Source organism: Vigna radiata, unplaced genomic scaffold (genome assembly GCF_000741045.1).
Source record: "Vigna radiata var. radiata cultivar VC1973A unplaced genomic scaffold, Vradiata_ver6 scaffold_216, whole genome shotgun sequence".
NCBI lineage: Eukaryota > Viridiplantae > Streptophyta > Magnoliopsida > Fabales > Fabaceae > Vigna > Vigna radiata.
The window spans coordinates 488,869-507,939 of NW_014543436.1; the positions used below are offsets into that span (position 1 = coordinate 488,869).

Here is a 19,071-nt window from a genome sequence, read left to right on the forward strand (position 1 = left end):
ATAGGGAACGTTTGAAAGATATGTGATAAATGAGTTGAAATTATTATAACAGATCATAATGCAATAATATATTAATTAAGTATAAAAGGTAATACAATATGGAAATGTATGAGTTACTATAGTATGTACTATTTGGACACATAATTAACATCATCTTTCGAATTAAGGTGTAAGATATTGTGGAGATCTTTAATCTAGGTCGAGTTAAGGCATAAACTTGTATTACTAATAAAGTTCTTAATGCAAGTTTCTCTTACTTAGAACTAGTATATATGTTTGATTATGTGCATAAAATTTTTAGGCATGAACTATTTGTCTTGCTTCATAATGTGTAAAAGGATTGGAGCATCCAAGTGCTCTACAATTCATATTTTTTTTTATTGCTGATTAAAAAAAAAAAATACTAACATAAGATGATAGAATTTTTTGGAAAACGAACAAAGTAACGTAAGCTATCGGAACGAAGAAAGAAAACTTGTTTCGATTTCGTGGGGATTTCTAGCTCTCTAGTAACCAAAGAAGATAATGTGGTTGAAGGGCCCCTGGAAGCTAACGTGGCAACGCTTCTTTGGAGTTTGAAAGAAAGAACTTGTGAAGGAAAATCCAAGCCTCTTACTACTCAACTTGGACATGAGTCATGAAACTCAATAAAAATATTATCTACAAGCCTCTAATTTCATCATGTCTACAACTTTTCTAAGTCCATCACATTACATTTCCTTTTCCTTATGTTTCCCATGACCACACTTGTACAATTCTCTATCAAATGTTCGCTCTTGAAGCCCAAGTTCTTCCATGATGGCATATACAAGAGACCAACTTTCCCTTTCTCTCGGATGGAAGCAAAGGTTGGCTCTTTTAGTGGGAATAGCTTGAAACTAAGAGAGGGCAGGGAGAGCTTGTGCTTTTTGGGAAGCGCAGTGTTTCAAAATGGGGTTTTGTTGAAAGATAAGGGTTCCAAGAGGGAAAACAGAATGGTGGCGGTGAGGAATAATCAGGGGTTTGGCTTCAACGGTGGTGGTGGTGGAAGAGATGATGGTGCCACCGCTCGGCTTTTGGGAAATATTGCTTTAGCTGTTGGACTGACTTACCTTTCTGTGACTGGACAACTTGGTTGGATTTTGGATGCTATTGTCTCCATTTGGGTATTGTTCAATATTCTCTTCCTCGGTTTCTTTTGTTCTATCGCTGTCTTCAAATATGGAAATTTCAAGGGCATATTATATTTGTATATGATAGGTTCTTTTTTTCGATCTTGTTTTTGAGTTATCCTTTAGAAACCTTGAGGTTGTGCCAAGGCTCATCTTGCTGCTTTTATCATCCTATATTTGGAAATGTTCTTCTAAACGCATTTGCACACCACTTTAAAAGAAGAAAGCAACAAGATAGAATGAGTAACAGAGGAATCAAATATCAGTGAACTTGATTAATTGTGTAATTTATTATGGCAGAGTCTATTAAATAGGTTTTCTTGATAGAAACTTTTACACTCCTCATAGAATTTCCGTTTTCCTGGTGCTTCTCGGTTACACCATTCTTCCCATGTTTTAATTGTATGTGTTATAAATCCTGTTCTAGTCTAACACATCCAATAAAAAGATAGACACAACAGTGTGGCAATTTGTTTTTGGATAGGCAATTAAATTAGAAATAGGCGAAGGATAATTTTCAATACTTTGTTAGGTGCTCCAGCTCACTAAATGATAATTATATGCTGTTAGACTTTTTGTGTTTTGGTTGTCAGATTGTCGTAGCCCTGGTAGAAGTGTTACATGATCAGATCAAACATGTTTAGTGTTTAACCTGGAAAAAGAATCAGGTTCTCAGTCTAGAATCTCTTATGATTATTTTAATGATTAGTCTTCTAGGTTGGCTGAGACAAATTTAGTGCACCAATGCAAGACCATGCTACCTGTCCAGGGACGTAGAGATAAGTTCTTATTTGCTGCTTTCACATCATTTCTTAAATTTCACCTGCATAAAAAGACACAATTATTGTCAGTATTTCATAAAACATTGTGTGATGTATTGTTCAATGTAAAATACTTTTCAAAGATATGTCCTTTAATCCCTTGGAGGCCCTTAATGCTCAGTATCTTCCAATAAATGTAATTTTGAGAAATTAGCACTTGCAAATAAATGAACTGATTGATTTAATTTTTCTTCTCCTTTTCTGTTTCTTTTACAGCTCATTGCAGTGTTAATACCAATAGTAGGTGTTGGTGCTTTCCTCTGGTGGGCAGGACGAGATATAATGCAAGGCACTGTGAGGATTCTTCCAAATTTAACTCTGAAATTTCTTTCTCTTTTAACTGTGCTTTATAATCTGTGAGATATTAGCTTATAGTCACTTTATTGTATTGCTTTTGCACACTTCCATGTTTAAGCATGAAGCCATTTTCCCCCATTAGAGGATTTGTACAGAATTTTATTTTAAAAGGTTTTAAGGTGGAAACTTAAATGCTCAATTATTTGATGTCAAACTAGCTTTTTTCATTATTTTGTTTTGATATCAATTTATTGATTTTAGTCTATCCACTTACTGTGAATGCATAGTATATTGAGAAGTAGTTAAGGTGACTTGTAACTGTACTGACTGGGTTTCTATTTGTTGTATATATGCAGTGTCCAAATTGTGGAAATGATTTTCAGGTTTTTAAGTAAGATTCATCTTGTTAAGCTAGTTAGTGATGATTTATTTTGTATTAATCCCACTAACCACCTCTACTTTATAATTTGTAATAATTTGTTTCAGATCTTCTCTGAATGATGATTTGCAGCTGTGCCCTTTTTGTGGTCAACCTTTTTCTGGTAAGAATGGATTACTTTGCTTGTCTGTCCATTAATTATTCTCAGTGTGTTGTCATTGTCAGTATGACACAAAACTAAATCTTTGATTATTAATTAACGGACTGTTACATGCCATACCTGGTATGGTTTTTAGTTTCATTTTAAACTATGATTAAGACTTGAAAGGGTGTCATGCATGGCAGATGATGATTGTGTTTTATTGATACTATTTGCTATATTTTTTGTCGACATTACATGGTTCTTATTGGCTTAAATTTACATCGTGTCTCGCTTAATTGATGTAGTTACTTTATTTCGTTTTCTTTCATGCATAAGTGCTAGAATATTCCATATGCTTTAGATGTTCCGGACAATTTTACTTTATCTATCCCTTTGGTTTATTATTTATGTACCTTCTTGTATACCTTGGTCCGTAAATACTCTCTTAGCTGATTGATTTATCAGTTCTGATTGTTGCTTCTTGCTTATTATTCTTCACAGTCTGTAGCCTGGGGTACTTCATTTCAATTCTAATTTGTATCTGGTATGTACACATTGGATACACCTGAGTACTTATTGTCAGAACGACTGTAGCGGAATGGTTTGCATGGAATAACAAACCAAGAGGGGTTTTAATATAAACGTGTTTCTTTTAATTTCTACTCAATTTATCTTACTACGCAAATAATAAATATAAATAAAAGAGTAAGGTTGAGAGAAATTTGCACAGATGATTTTTATACTGGTTCGAATCTTACCAATCCTACATCCAGTCGCTTATCCCAAATCAAGATAAACAGTTCAATAATCACAAAATAATTACAAACTATATTCACAAAGAAACAATTTGTAAGAGTTTAGAAACCACCTCTCTTGATACCACAAGAGATGAACCTGCATCTCCTTTGAGTCTTCACAAAGGATGAGACGCCTCCTCCGAATACTTCATGAAGGATGAAACACCTCCTCTGAATACTTCACGAAGGATCATCCTCTTCCACACACCTCCTCAGATGCACCAAGGATGAACCAGCTATTCCTCCGTCATTGTAGTAGCAGTGTACCAACACCACAGACAAGAGTTTCCTTAGCTGAGCAAGAGCACACAATTCTCAAAGAGTTATGAGTATTTTAGCCCAAGGGAAGAGTTGTTGCTAATGGATAAAGAGAGCCTATTTATAGACTCAAGCAAAAACTCTTTCATTCTTCGTAACTGGCCATTTAACGCTTTTAATCGATTAATATTACTGTTAATCGATTAAAATAAGTGCAACGGCTAGTTTTCAAAAACTAGAAAACTCCAACAGCTATCTTTAATCGATTATTCTATGAATTAATCGATTAACTAATCGATTAAAATAGGTAATAATCGATTATTTCCATGCCAGTTGATTTTTTAGCACCTATAATGTTTTAATCGATTAATACTTGATTTAATCGATTAAAACTGTGCGTTTTTTATTCTGAACAGCAAATATAAAGTATGAAGGTACAAGAATCAAAATCTACTACAAATCTAAGTCTTAAACATCAAACTACAATTATTACAAAAGCTTTCCATTGCAAAACAAGTCTTCAAAGGATTTTCTTGAATCTTCATTTCTCTTGACTTGATTTGGACATCATCAAAACTTCATCTTCATCATTTTGCTAACACTTATCAAAATTACTATTATAGTATTATTTGAAAAAGTGGTTACACAACTTGTGTGTGATTCTAATTAGGCTACGTGTGACTTAATGTATAATTAGGTTTGCAATTTAAGTCCTAATTATATAATCTCCCTACCTGATTTTACCGGGATCTTAAGCGTAAATTTGTGGACAAGTGGCAACATGCTAGAGGTGTCTTGAGAGTTCTAGCTGGTTGGAATGGAATTCCTTGCTGCTTAGTAGGGGAAGATCTACAGTTTAGGATCTTTGTGAATATAGTGATTATTAAGTGAGTATTATTCGAGAATACTTGTTGTATTTATAGGAGCAGCATGGGCCGTGGGTTTATGCTCCCATTAGAATAATACTTACCTCAAGTATAATGAGAGAGTAGTTAATAATAACATAATAATAACCATAATATTAAACTGTTGAGATTAGTCATGATATGTGGATATTGTCCCAGTAGACCTAGGTTTGGGATGTTTCAAAATGAAGAGACTTAATGAGTCTTGTGCTCTTTAGTATGTTTATTGGACCGGGTAGGAACACCACCAATGACAGTTTTTAAGTTAAAATTAAGGATCTCCTTGTTAAGAGTCCGACAAGTGTACCAAATCGTATCAAGTAATAAAAAATGGTAAGTCCGAGTATCGTTTCCCTAGAGACTCTTAGGCCTAAACGTTCGTATGATATCTTGATTTCTTAAGACTTGATGAAACGAAAATTAGGGTTTTAAATGCAAAACCGAAAATAAACATGCATGCAAAGATTGATCAATTGACAGTTGAACTATATGGATGAATGGTGTTGTTGGGGTTTATGATTTCATCCTAATCCACTCTCATATATTTACAAATTCTACTTAATTCTACTTCTTTATCAATGTTAGTGCCACTTTCTAAATTTCCCTAATTCCAATATCTTGGTGAATAAAGTCTACTCCTAATTACTAGTTTACTATGTCTAATCTCTCTAGCAACTAATCATGCATTACATAATTTGCACAGAAGCTTAAGGCAATTGGTCCTCCTATGCCTATGTCTAGGTAATATTGCTACCAAGAGAATTCCCTCATGTCTAGACCTATCCATACGTGTCCATATAGATAGAATCAAAGATTATGCTATTGAATAATGTCTTAAACAAAGCATCAAATATAATGGAGGAAAAACTCTAACAATTGATAAAAGAAAGCATATGAATAAAACAAGAATTTCAATATATGAGAGTTTCAATAGGATTACATCATTTCCCCAACAACAAAGGGGTTTAGTTCACCATAACCATGGTGAAACTATATGAAAAGAATGAAAAATATGAAAAGATAACCCTGGAATTGACAAGTTGGAGCTTCCGCATCCAAAATCCGCCTCTAAGGAGTGAAGAGAGTATTTTTGCGTCCTTTCTGCCGAAAGATAGACCATCTAGGTTGTCCAAATCTATTTATAACTCATTAAAACGAAGCAGAAACTAGCCCAGGTCCAATAGTACACCGCCCGGCGGTGGGTTCACTGTCCTGCGGTATGTTTGGCACTTGATATCACCCCTTAGCGTTGTCGCCTGAGCGTTGGCCAGAGAGTTCCCTGAAGGTTCCACCGCCCGGCGGTGAGGTCGACACTTGAATTCACCCCTCAACGGTGTCGCTTGAGCGTCTGACAGAGAGTTCTCTGGGGAGTACATCGCTCAGCAGTGGTTTCACCGGCGGCGGTGGCTGCGACTCTTCTTTTCTTCACTTTTCCACCTTCTCTTAAGTCCAACTTTTATCTTCTTCAAATTCCTTCATTCAATTCCTGATAAATCCTGTCAAATCATGGGAAAACCAAGCATAATTTGAACCGTTATCACTCCCCTTGCTCTCAACTTTTCCATTTTAATTTCCCTACTCAGTCAGAGTATTATAGATATTTATCACATAATTTACTTGTATCTTATTCAATTTATGTTATGTTTTATGTTAATTTACCTTTATTTCCATTTTTTAAAGATTACCCATATCTGGTTTTGTACCATATCCATGCAACTCAGTTTTGATCAGACATCTGAGTCCAGTTTAGCTGTTTAATATTGACGACTGTGGATTTCTTCCCACTCAAGTGAAAACTAATTTGTCAAAACGACACCTTCTGGTACATTTTGTTCTTGTGTAAATTTTTCAATTAGCGGTGTATTTTGGACCATATGTGTTAGCAGATTACTTGTATATGAAAGAAGAAAGAAACGTTAGATAGCCTAACTTCCTTGGCAGCTAAGAAAGGCGGGAAGGGGTTGTATAAATGGGTTTTGGGTTTAGTTGTAAAAGGGTTTCTTTGGATCCAGTACTAGTCTGACAAGAATTCTTTAGTCCTGTAAGGGGAAGGTTAAGCTCTCGTCATTCATGTACTTTGTATTCTTTACTGTTGGTAATACAAAGAGAGGTTATACAACATTTCCCTTGAGTTCTTTGGGGTGTGTTAGTGTGAGTTTCTATAGGTTTCTTGAATAGAAACCTATCATTTGTTCCGACCCGCCGGATCAAGAGTGGCGTGTGACGATGATGGAGGGAACTACGGAGGGAAGATTGGAGAATCTTGATGTCACGATGGAGGGGTGAAGGCGGAGACCGCGGCTATGCGATGCGACAAGCAACAATTGATGAGGATAATGGGGGGGGCCAACGAACAATCACAACAAGAATTCTGAAGGGGGTAAGAGCAAGGTTATCGAAAACGCGAGTTAACTCGTTAACTCGGTCGAGTTTACGAGTTCAGACTATGCTTTCGAGTTAACTCGTAAGCAAACACGTTTTTAGAGTAGGATCGGTAGACTCGGTTGTTGACTCGCTAAACTCGCCTAAAATCGCGAGTTTGGTTCCGATTTCGCGAGTTTGAAAAAAAAAATCGAAAACAGAAAACGACTACGTTTTAAGGATGCATCAGATTAGGTTTTTTAAAACATTCACTCACTGTTCATCTTGATTTTGCACTGTTCATCTTCTTTCTCGCACTCTCGCTTCTATCTCGTTCGATCTCGCCCTCCGCTTCCTCGTTCATCAGGTTCGCAGTCCGCCGACCGTCGATCTCGACGTTCGAACTCAGCCTCCGTCGCNCCGTTGAAGTCGACGTTCGACCACGCCTCCGTCGCGCCTTCTTTCTCATCGTTCTGGTCTGGGTTCTGTAAGTGTGCAACCCCTAATTTTGGTTCACGGGCACTAAGTATATTTTAAAAACTTTTTCTGGCACTGGCACTCACAGGCTGNAACATGTATTATTTTTTATTGATTTTAAAATAAAGTATACTGNTGCAAATGTATTATTTTGAATAAGTATATTTTTTATGGCACTGCTGCAAATGTACTTTCAATTCACGGGTTCTGCAGCATACTGCAACNTNTNTNANTNTATTTATTTTCATGATGTTACGGGCACTGCAAGTCTGCAACAAATAGTTTTTTAATAATTTTATGTGGGGTTCAAAAATAAAGTGTTGCTGGCTAGTTGAATTTGATGTTACGGGCACGTGCATCATTACAGCACTATAGTGCATCATTCTTTACAATACTGCAGTGCATTATTCTTTTTATTTTTTTATTTTGATTTTGATGCTACGGGCACTTTACAATTCAGTGCATCATTCTTTTTATTTTTTTCAAAAATAAAGTGTTGTTCCCTGGACTGNTAAAAAAACTATGCTTCCACAATATTTTTAAACTTTTCGACATTTTATTTGTTATATTTGTAGTGAAAAAGCTTATCTCACTATGTCGGGAAACGCATCAAATTCTGGAGAAGTTAATCCAAGTGTATCTTCATCATCAATTAGAAGTAGAAGTAAAAATGCTCCGGGAAATCGATCTGATATTGGATGGAAACATGGATTTGATGTTAATGGTAATGGAAGAAAAGTGAAATGCAACTATTGCTCAAAGATTGTAAGTGGAGGCATATTTAGATTTAAGCATCATCTTGCTGGAACTAGAGAAGATTCAGAACCTTGTGCTTCTGTTCCGGATGAAATAAAAATTTTGATGATAAAAATAGTTGCAGAAGCTAAGAATGCTTCATTAAAGAAAAGAAAGATAAATATCGGTGAAGACGAGGAAGAAAGTGAGAGTCTTGAAGGAGNACACAGGGTATTNGGTTTTAAAGGAAAAGAAAAAGTTGCTACTACTAGTAAGGGGGGAGTTCAAGNAACTATAAATCAAATGATGAAAAAAGGATACAAAGAAGAAGTTGATGCTCAAGTTGCTGAATTCTTTTACACCAGTGCCATTCCTTTTAATGTAATTAGAAATCCANCATTTGCAAAGATGTGTGAAATGATTGGTAAGTATGGAGTTGGATACAAACCACCATCTTATCATGATATTAGAGAGAAGCTCTTGAAACAAGCTGTGAAGAAAACAGATGCAAATCTTGAGGAATATAAGGAGGAGTGGAAGAAAACTGGATGTACAATTATGTCTGATGGTTGGACGGATAGAAAAAGACGTTCTATTTGCAACTTCTTGGTGAATAGTCCTAGAGGGACGGTTTTTCTTTATTCACTTGACACTTCAGACATTTCAAAANCAGCTGATAAAGTTTTTAAAATGTTGGATCATGTTGTCGACTTTGTTGGAGAAGAAAATGTTGTTCAAGTTGTCACTGATAATGCTGCAAATTTCAAGGCAGCCGGAGAGTTGTTGATGCAAAAGAGGGAAAAATTGTATTGGACTCCATGTGCAGCACATTGCATTGATTTGATATTCGAAGATTTTGAAAAAAATTTGAAGGTCCATGAATTGACCATTAAGAAGGGAAGAAAAATTACCACTTACATTTATGGGAGATCAATGTTGATTTCCTTATTGAAAAAGTTTACTAAAGGTAGAGACCTTATAAGACCAGGTGTGACTAGATTTGCCACGGCTTATTTAACTCTTGTTTGTCTTCATGAATTGAAGGCATCGTTGTTGACCATGTTCAGCTCTGAGGAATGGAAGACAAGCAAGTTTGGAACTTCACAAGAGGGAAGAAAAGTAGCACATGTAGTATTAGATAGTCGATTTTGGAAGAATGTCTCCACATGCTTGAAAGCTGCTGCCCCTCTTATGGTTGTCTTAAGATTAGTGGACTCAGATGTAAAACCCGCAATGGGTTTCATTTATGAAGAGATGGACTGTGCAAAAGAAAAGATTAGGTCTAACTTTAACAACATCAAAAAGAGGTAAATTTTCAAACTTTTACTCATTCAATGTTTAATTACTTATGTGTAAGATTATTTCTGATATAGCATGANTGATGTAGTTATGAAGAGGTTTGGAGAATAATTGATGCTCGATGGGATAATCAACTTCATAGGCCTTTGCATGCAGCTGCCTATTTTCTAAACCCTCATTTCCACTATGAACCTAACTTTAGATCTGATGATGGTGGAGAGGTGAAAGAAGGANTGTATTTTTGCATGAGAAGATTGNTACCAGANATGGCAGAAAGAAGAAAAATTAATTTACAAATTGTTGAATTTCATAATGCTAGAGGATTGTTTGGAATGGAAGATGCAAAAGAATGTAGGAAAGAGTTAAATCCTGGGGAATGGTGGGACATGTTTGGTGATGGAACTCCGGAGTTGAAGCGGTTTGCTATTCGAATTCTAAGCTTGACTTGTAGTTCTTCTGGATGTGAGCGTAACTAGAGTTCATTTGAAATGGTAATTTAAATTATTTTTAATTTATAAATTCCTTTATTATGTTTATATCTTCACTAAAAATATTATATTTCATTTTAGGTTCATACCAAGAGAAGGAATCGTTTGCATAAAAAAAAGATGAATGATTTAGTTTATGTGATGTATAACTCCAAGCTGAAAAGTAGACAAATTCGAAAATCTATAGCTCTTCCATTTGATGACATAGAATCAGATGATGAATGGATAGCTGAAGAGACAGATGATGTTGTTGAGATTGATCAAGTTGAAGGTGAAAATGATAGTGAAAATGTTTACTTAGATGGAGCAACAACAGATCATGTTCTAGATGCTCTTGATCTTGATAACATAACATTTGGGAACAATGAGGATGCACAACATTCATCAGAGGAAGAGTTAGATGAGAATGATAATGGAGATGATGGAGATGATGATGCCATTATTAGAGGATTAGAGGATTAGGCATAGAGACTTTGACATTTCAATTTATGTTTTACATTATATTTTTATGAACAATATTTCTATGAACTTATGTATTTCAATTTATATAATTTTGTTATCTTATTTGAATTAGGATGTTATTTATATTTGTTTTTCATACAAAGTAAACTCTTACGAGTTTACGAGTCGAGTTTACTAAACTCTCACGAGTTTACGTAAACTCTCGAGTTTGACAACCTTGGGTAAGAGTTCAGTGAATGACAACGAAGGTAGACGCGATCACGTGGGGATACAACAAAATTGGCGAAAATGAGTGGATTTGCCGGTGTTTGAAGGGCTGGAGCCTCAGTTGGATTAATAGAGCGGAACGCTTCTTTGATATTTAGAAGGTGGCGGAGGAGGACAAGGTGGAGCTCGCATACATTACTATGGAAGGTAGTGCGAGTTATTGGTTTAGATTTTGGAAAGACAAAGCCAAGAACTGTTCTTGGTCGGGCCTGAAAGCGGCGTTGATTAATCGATTCGGAGGAGGGTTCAGAGGGACCATGTTTTAGCAGCTGGCGATGCTGCGACAAGACGGAACAGTAGAGGAGTTTGTTAGGAATTTCGAAATATTGATGGGCCAGGCCCCTGGATTATCGGAGGAACTGGCGTTGGGGTTTTTCCTTGCTGGACTATGAGAAGACATTAAAGGACAGGTTCGTATCCAAGATCCTCAAGAATTGATGGTTGCGATGAGGATTGCGCGTGATGTGGAAGACGCGTTCGACGAGACTGTTGTACGGGGCAAGTCCGATCGTCAGTCAATGAATCAGTCATGTGGAACAGAGGGAAATGGACCCATCAGGAGAGATGGAGCGTTGACGGCGAGTAGTGCGAGAGGAAGCACGATCGGAGGAGGTGACAATCGAGGAAGAATGGTACAAAACTTACCTTACCCTGAGTTCCTTAAGAGAAGAGAAGAAGGACGAAGCTTTAGGTGTGGGGGTCTATTTGCACCCGGACATCGCTACTCGGAGAAAAGCTTACTAGTGTTACTTTTGGCGGAGGATGAGGAGGACGATGTAGAAGAAAGAAGAGACCAAAATCCGAAGTCTATGGAATTGTCGGCTTGTTCAGCAGAGGGGTTGACACCACCCAAAACCATGAAAATGATAGGGCAAATTGGGGAACGAAGAGTGGTGGTACTCAGATAGTGGGGCCAGCTACAACTTCATCAGTCGGAGGGTGGCGGAGGAATTGAAGTTAACTATAACGGACACACCACCATATTCGGTGAGTCTCGGGGATGGACACAAGAAAGTTACCAGGGGACGTTGTGAGGGAGTTCGGATAAGCTTTGTAGAAGCCACGATGGAGGAGGAATTATATGTGTTCGAGTTGGGGGGTGTAGATGTCATCCTGGGAATTGCATGGCTAGTTAAGTTTGGGGAAGCAATGATAAATTAGAGAAAAATGACCATGGTATATGTCCTGGAGGGTAAGAAGGTCACGATAAGAGGTGATCCAACTCTGTCCCGATAGCTGGTTGAACCAAAGCGTTATTGAAATTGACAGATGCTGAGTCATGGGTGCTAGTTTGGGATTTGGGCCTAGTGGAGCAAGAGGTGGACGATGAGTGGTCTGATGATTTGATAGGGGAGCAGAAAGCCGAACTGGAAACAGTGCTGCAGGCACACTATCGAGTGTTTCAGGAGAGACAGAGTTTACCCCACCTTGTGATATGGAGCACCGTATTCTACTCAAAGAAGGGGTGAAACCCATTAATGTTCGGCCCTATTGATATCCCCACCTTATGAAGGGAGAAATTGAAAAACAAGTGGAGGATATGATGAAAGCAGGGATCATCAGGCCAAGCAAGAGCCCCTATTCTAGGTCGGTGATTTTAGTGAAGAAGAAGGACGACAACTGGAGTTTCTGTGTGGATTACCGGGCCCTAAACAAAGCTATCGTCCCCGATAAATTCCCCATACCAGTGATAGAAGAGTTGCTGGATGAATTAAAGGGGGCAAGATACTTCTCCAAGATAGATTTAAAGGCGGGTTATCATCAGATCAGGATGGGAGAAGAAGATATTCCCAAGACTGCTTTCTGAACACACCAATGCCACTTTGAATTCCTTGTGATGCCATTTGGCCTCACCAATGCGCCGGCCACGTTCCAAAGCGCAATGAATAGCTTGATGTAGCCATACCTTAGAAAAAATGTGCTTGTCTTCTTCGATGACATTCTAGTATACAGCCCCACATGGAATGATCACTTAAAACAACTGAAATTGGTGTTGCAGTTATTAGAGCATGAGTGTTGGGTGGCTAACCAAAGCAAGTGCGAATTTGGGAAGCAGCAAATTCGATATCTAGGCCACCAGATTTCAGAAAGAGGCGTTGAGATGGATAGGGAGAAGATCAAAGCAGTGTTGGATTTGGAAGAACCGAAAAACCTGAAAGCCTTGAGAGGTTTTTTGGGTTTAAAAAGATACTACCGGCGATTTGTGCAAGGATACAGGAAACTGGCAAAGCCCTTAACAGAATTGTTGAAAAAGGGTAAATTTGTGTGGTCTGAACAAGCTAGAACGGCCATGGCAACACTGAAGACAACCATCACCTCTGCACCAGTTTTGACTTTACTCGACTTTAATCAGGAATTCCATGTGGAATGTGATGCTTCAGGGGGAGGGGTAGGGGCTGTGCTGGCGCAAAACAAGAAACCTATTGCGTTCTTCAACAAGGCTCTGTCGGAGGGTTCATTAAGTAAGTCTATCTATGAAAAGGAGCTGATGGCTTTGGTGATGGCCATCCAACATTGGAGGCCATACTTGCTTGGACGAAGGTTTGTTGTATAAACGGATTAGCGCAACTTGAAGTACCTACTAGAACAAAGGATCACGACACACAGGCAGCAAAAAGTAGCCCAATCCTTATATTGGATGGGCATGAAGAAGACCATCACGAAGTTTGTAGCAGTGTGTGTTAGCTGCATCTCCCCAAGGATTATTACAGCCTTTACCTATTCCCCAGGCAATATGGGAGGAGGTGAGTATGGATTTCATTGTGAAGTTGCCCAAGTCCCAGTGATATGATGCAATTTTGGTGGTAGTGGATAGATTGAGCAAATACGACAATTTTATATCACTGAAGCATCCCTACTTAGCTAGAATCGTGGCCGAAGTGTTTACTAGGGAAATAGTCAGGCTGCATGGGATTCCTGTTTCAGTTGTTAGTGATAGGGATCCTCTATTCCTAAGCGTGTTTTGGAGAGAGCTTTTTAAGATGCAAGGAACTCAGCTCAAAATGAGCATGGCATACCATCTAGAGACAGATGGTCAAACGATGGTTTTGAATCGAATTGTGGAAGGGTATTTGAGATGCTTCTGCTCGGAGCAACCCAAAAGCTGGAATACGATGCTACCTTGGGCTGAATACTGGTACAATACCAGTTATTAGGGGGCTGCAGGGTGTTTCCCTTTCGAAATTGTGTATGGCCGAGCTCCACCATCCTTGAGTAGATTTGTTCCAGGAGAGACACCGGTGGATCTAGTGGCCCCAAGACTTAATGACAAGAGATGAGGCGCTAAAGCAGTTAAATTCCATTTGAATCGAGCCCAAGATTTAATGGTTAACCAAGCAAACAAAAGAAGGAAAGAAGCGGATATTAAGGTGGGGGACTGGGTCTACTTGAAGATTAGACCCCATAGACAATCTTATATGCCCGTTCGGTTGCATCCCAAACTCTCAGCTCATTATTTTGGGCCATTCAAAGGTGGTACAACAAGTGGGAAAAGTTGCATATCGATTACAATTGCTAGAAACAGCAAGGATACATTCGGTTTTTCATGTATCCCAACTAAAGAAAGCAGTGGGTGAAAAGAAAATAGAGAAGGATCTCCCAGCTGATTTGCAAGCAGAAGGGCCAACATATTGGCTCGGTGAGAATTCTAGAGAGAAGACAAAGGCAGCAGGGGAAGAGATAGTGCAGCAAGTCCTGGTCAAGTGACAAGAAGGTGGCAGAGAGGGCGCAACATGGGAGGACAAGGTGACTATTCAGGATCAATATCCTGAGTTCAACCTTGGGGACAAGGTTGTTGAAGGAGGAAAGGGTAATGTTAGGAGATTACTTGTCTATGAAAGAAGAAACGTTAGATAGCCTAATTGCCTTGGCAGTTAGGAAAGGCGGGAAGGGGTTGTATAAATGGGTTTTGGGTTTAGTTGTAAAAGGGTTTTTTTGGATCCGGTACTAGTCTGACAGGAATTCTTTAGTCCCGTAAGGAGGAGGTTAAACTCTCATCATTCGTGTACTTTGTATTCTTTACCGTTGATAATACAAAGAGAGGTTATACAGCATTTCCCTTGAGTTCTTTGGGGTGTGTTAGTGTGAGTTTCTATAGGTTTCTTGAATAGAAACCTATCAATATGTAATTAAGAAAATCTACAGGTTGCAGTAGACATGCCACCCTAAAATAAGATGAATGGTTTGCCAATGCTAATGTTTCTAACTATCAAACGATTTGTTGTTTTTGCCATTTATCCTTTACTTTTCTGATGAATTTAATTGCACGGGAGGCAGTGATATTCTTTTGTGAGATAAGTTTCATGTGATGTTCTGAAATTAGTAGCTTAAAATGCTTTACACCCTTTCTCACAGTTGAAGTTTGTTTTGATATCAGTTGTTGAAAATGAGTTTGTGAAGGAATCAGTGAAGTTTTCAAACCAATCTACAACATTTGGACAAGCATTCAATAATTTCACCCGTTCTAAAAATGGTAATCTTCGCAACGCTTGTTTCCTTTTACCCTTAAAAGTACATTGTGCTTAAATGCAAAGATCTCCCTTATCTGCCCTCTCTTTATTACCTTTAATCTTTGTTGGTGATGGTGTGTGCCGTTGTTTCTGTCATGGCAGAAAAAGATTCTGGTAGAGCAATTGATGTTGAAGCTGAAATTAAAGATGTAGACTGAGTTCACAGCTATAACATGTTGGTAGGTGTGAAGTAATTAGCAAATTTTGAGTTGAACACGGTTAAGCCTGTTAAGTTTTTTGAAGACATTAAATGCATTTACTACTTTCTTTATAAAGTAGTACAAGATTTGATGGCGGAACATTGCTTTTTTGACACATGTTCAGTTTAAGCAACTGTTTTACTTAGATGTTTCTTTTGCATGATGTCCACCTATAGTAATTTTCTGAAACTGGCATTGCATTTTCAGGTGCCTAGGTTGAACACAAATCTTAATTGGTTAAAGAACAGGCTTTGGCTTGTATTTTCCATTTTACTGAAGACACAATGAATGACACACAGTGAATAGAGAAGAGTGTGTTGAGCAGAGTAACATTGCAATTGTAATATAAGTTTTGACAGTGATGTTTCTCAGGTCACACTTGTATTATTTGGTGTACCAGAATGCTACTTCATTTTTCCTTTCATTGTTGTTACATAAAATGATTAGGGGAAATAAAGGTGCTTGGATTCAATGTGAGGCTTTTTAAGATGTTATCATACAATTCAAAGACTTGAAATATTAATACTCTGAATAATACAATTCAAAAACACGTTGAAAAGTCAAATTGTATTTTAAATTGTGTAATTTGAAATATTAATTTCAAGTTTTAGATTATACAGTTAAGAAAAGACACTAATTTACATACTTTTACAAATTATTCAATTCACAAAACTTTTAGATTATACAATAAGAAAAACTCTAAAATTAGAAACTCAGTTATGTTTAAAAAAACAAATAGAAATACTTACTAAGCAAGGTATCACCTTCAAGATTTACAAAATATTGATTTTCAACTAATTCCTATTCCAAAATCTTGATATGGAAGGGTAGCACCACATCGGATAAAGATAAAGGAAGACAAAATGAAACTATTGAAGCTTAATACACATAATGAATAAAGGGCAAAATGAAGAGTTTTTAAAATATAAATCAAGCTTAATCACAGATTATGACATATATAATTATGATAACTAATAGGATATTTTTCGTTATTCTCTCCAAAACAAACCAATTAGATCATATTATTTTCTTTTTTAAGATTAAATTTATTTTCCCTTGGGGATGAAATGCAATACAGTTTAATCTTTTTCTTGAATCTTTTTCAACACCTACCTTTTAATGAGTAAGGAATTATGAAAAAAAAAAACTTATTTTCATGAATATTTTCCCTTATGCTTTTGAACTATTTTTTATTTTAGTATTTTGTAAGACTTTGATATATATATATATATATATATATATATATATATATATATATATATATATATATATATATATATATATATATATCATTTGCTAATTTTAAATTATTCATTGATTTCAGGTTTTCGAAATTTCACATAAAGATAACTTTACTTTTTAAAGTCAGGCTCGGAATTATTTTTTGGACTGTCCAAATTGATTGACAAACCTTAATCTAAAGAGCTCAAGTTGTGGAGAGTTGAACCCAAGGTAATGTAACACAAAAGTGTATCTCTAATTAAAAATTAATTATCTTTGACCTGATTCTATAGGATGAATATATAAACACGAATTCCGTCTTATAATGTGAAATTGAGTTTAATATAAATAAATTTATTTACTTAAATGGTGGATGAGTCATTTAAAACTTATTTTTAGTTAAATTATTCTTTTATTTCATATATCTAATTACATGTTGAAAATATTTAGTTTTAAACATGAATAAATGCGTTAGAAATCTTGCAAAATTAATTATATAATAAAATTATAATATATAATATATAAGTGGGTTGTTCCAAACTTATTTTTATAAGATTAAATTAAGCATAGATCTATTTACCAGATGATTTAATATACAAATCATCTTGAAAAAAAAGTGTTACCACCTAAGAACCAAATTCTCTTTTGGAACATTTTGTAAATTTGATAGTCTGATGTATCGGTACAAAAGAAATTTTATTAAGAATATAATTAAAATAATCAGTACTTATGTTAATCAGTATGTATTAATAATCAGTACGTATTTAATATTATTAGATGGAAAATCAATTAAACTATAAATTTGTTATAAACTAATACTTAAGAATCTGAATAATGTAAGAGATCTAATTTTAAATATCTCCATACCACTTATGTTAAAATAAATTAAATTCAATTTACTTTATGTTGAAAAATAAAATACTATGATTTGATTGTTTGTCTCCTCCAGTGCATGCTTATCTATGGGAGAATATTTTTTACGTGATTAAGTTAAGTCGATTATAATCATATAGAAAAAAAAAGTTAAGCAACCTTATGATTGCTAGCTTCAATATTTTTTATAATAAAAATCCCAAATCTTCGATCGTAATTTAGTAATCTTTCTAAATATTAAATAAAAGTGTAATTTATACATTTTATGTTTTCATCAGGTGTTTACTCTTTTTTTTTTATTATTGAAAATAGTTTTTAAAATAATATACACAGTATAATTTTTTTTTTTTAATTAGATGCCTTACGATTTTTTATAGTTTGCGTATAGTATGATATCTGAGCCGAACGGTTAGCATCCAAGACCAATCGGTCTATCCAGGTTCAGTGCTCGTCAAATCAGGTTAAATGATATTGGGTCGTAATTGAGTCAGTGTTTAAGTGATTGGATTAATAGTTTAGCAGAGAATAAAATAATCAAAGATATCACCGTGGGTCCGAGCAACATCCTCATGAAAGCTACGAGGAATCAAGACTGACGCTCAATTTCCACATTACTACTTTGACAAATTTCAACAAAACAAAAGTTACATCACAATAAATCATCATGTAAAATTTCATGATAAATATTAAAAAATTATTTTTTCATTACATTATTTGAGTTTTACTATAAACCACAATAAAAACTAAATATTTAATTGATAATAGATATGACAACAACTATTTTATATAGATATTAAAAATATATATAATATAATATAATCTATAATGATTATATTATAACGGAAATATATGATATATTATAACCGAAATATATATAATATAATATAATCCATAATATATTATATGATATATGATATATTAAAAATATATATATTATATTATATTATTATAACCTGATATATAATATAATATATAAATAAAGTTATCTAATTATTGTAATCGAAACATTTTTTGATATGATTAAAATAGTTAAAGAGATTATTGTATTAGAGATAGTTATCTAAAATCTCAAGACAATTTTGATACCTTGTTATTTATTTGGTGCAATTCGTAATATACGGTAACCGAATCATTTATTATATAGTTATATATGATAATATGTATCATAATGACAATTTTATATCTTAAAGAAATATATATATATCAAGGGCCTTTAAAGCATGTTTCCAGCGTCACGGGAACAGAAAAGTTATATTTAAACGGTTTCAAGTTTTGGATCTTAAAAGATTGACGTGCCTTGTGGCTGGCAACTTTACTTTAACTTTTCATCAACTTTTCATCTTTAAAGCAGGTCCACTTCATTAAGTGCAACCCACTGAAAATTTTTAGTGCAATAAATAATCCGACAGGGTGGCGTTATTTAAAATATA

At 35.5% G+C, this 19,071-nt stretch overlaps 2 protein-coding genes across 5 annotated transcripts; both read left to right on the forward strand.

The window, feature by feature from the left end:
- The first annotated feature begins 533 nt into the window (after positions 1 to 533).
- Positions 534 to 16,019, forward strand: LOC106754462. 4 transcript variants are annotated; one of them, XM_014636475.2, is made up of 7 exons: positions 541 to 1,145; positions 2,189 to 2,266; positions 2,626 to 2,660; positions 2,756 to 2,811; positions 15,215 to 15,310; positions 15,450 to 15,526; positions 15,755 to 16,019. In XM_014636475.2, the coding sequence occupies exons 1-6, from the start codon at positions 729 to 731 to the stop codon at positions 15,503 to 15,505; spliced, it is 738 nt and encodes a 245-aa protein (XP_014491961.1). In that variant the 5' UTR covers positions 541 to 728; the 3' UTR covers positions 15,506 to 15,526; positions 15,755 to 16,019. The 4 variants fall into 4 exon arrangements, with proteins under 4 accessions (XP_014491964.2, XP_014491961.1, XP_022633682.1 ...); XM_014636478.2 differs by lacking the exons at positions 15,450 to 15,526; positions 15,755 to 16,019 and adding an exon at positions 3,292 to 3,334 and having other exon boundaries at positions 534 to 1,145; XM_022777961.1 differs by lacking the exons at positions 541 to 1,145; positions 2,189 to 2,266; positions 2,626 to 2,660; ... (1 more) ...; positions 15,450 to 15,526; positions 15,755 to 16,019 and adding exons at positions 6,262 to 9,630; positions 9,711 to 10,113.
- Positions 10,209 to 10,596, forward strand: LOC111241134. Its single transcript, XM_022777962.1, has one exon. It carries the CDS (start codon positions 10,231 to 10,233, stop codon positions 10,570 to 10,572), a length of 342 nt encoding a protein of 113 aa, XP_022633683.1. The 5' UTR covers positions 10,209 to 10,230; the 3' UTR covers positions 10,573 to 10,596.
- Positions 16,020 to 19,071: the final 3,052 nt, after the last annotated feature.

Excerpts from the sequence above, each read along its gene's own strand:
- LOC111241134 (XM_022777962.1), top strand. The coding sequence starts at position 10,231 with ATGAATGATTTAGTTTATGTGATGTATAACTCCAAGCTGAAAAGTAGA.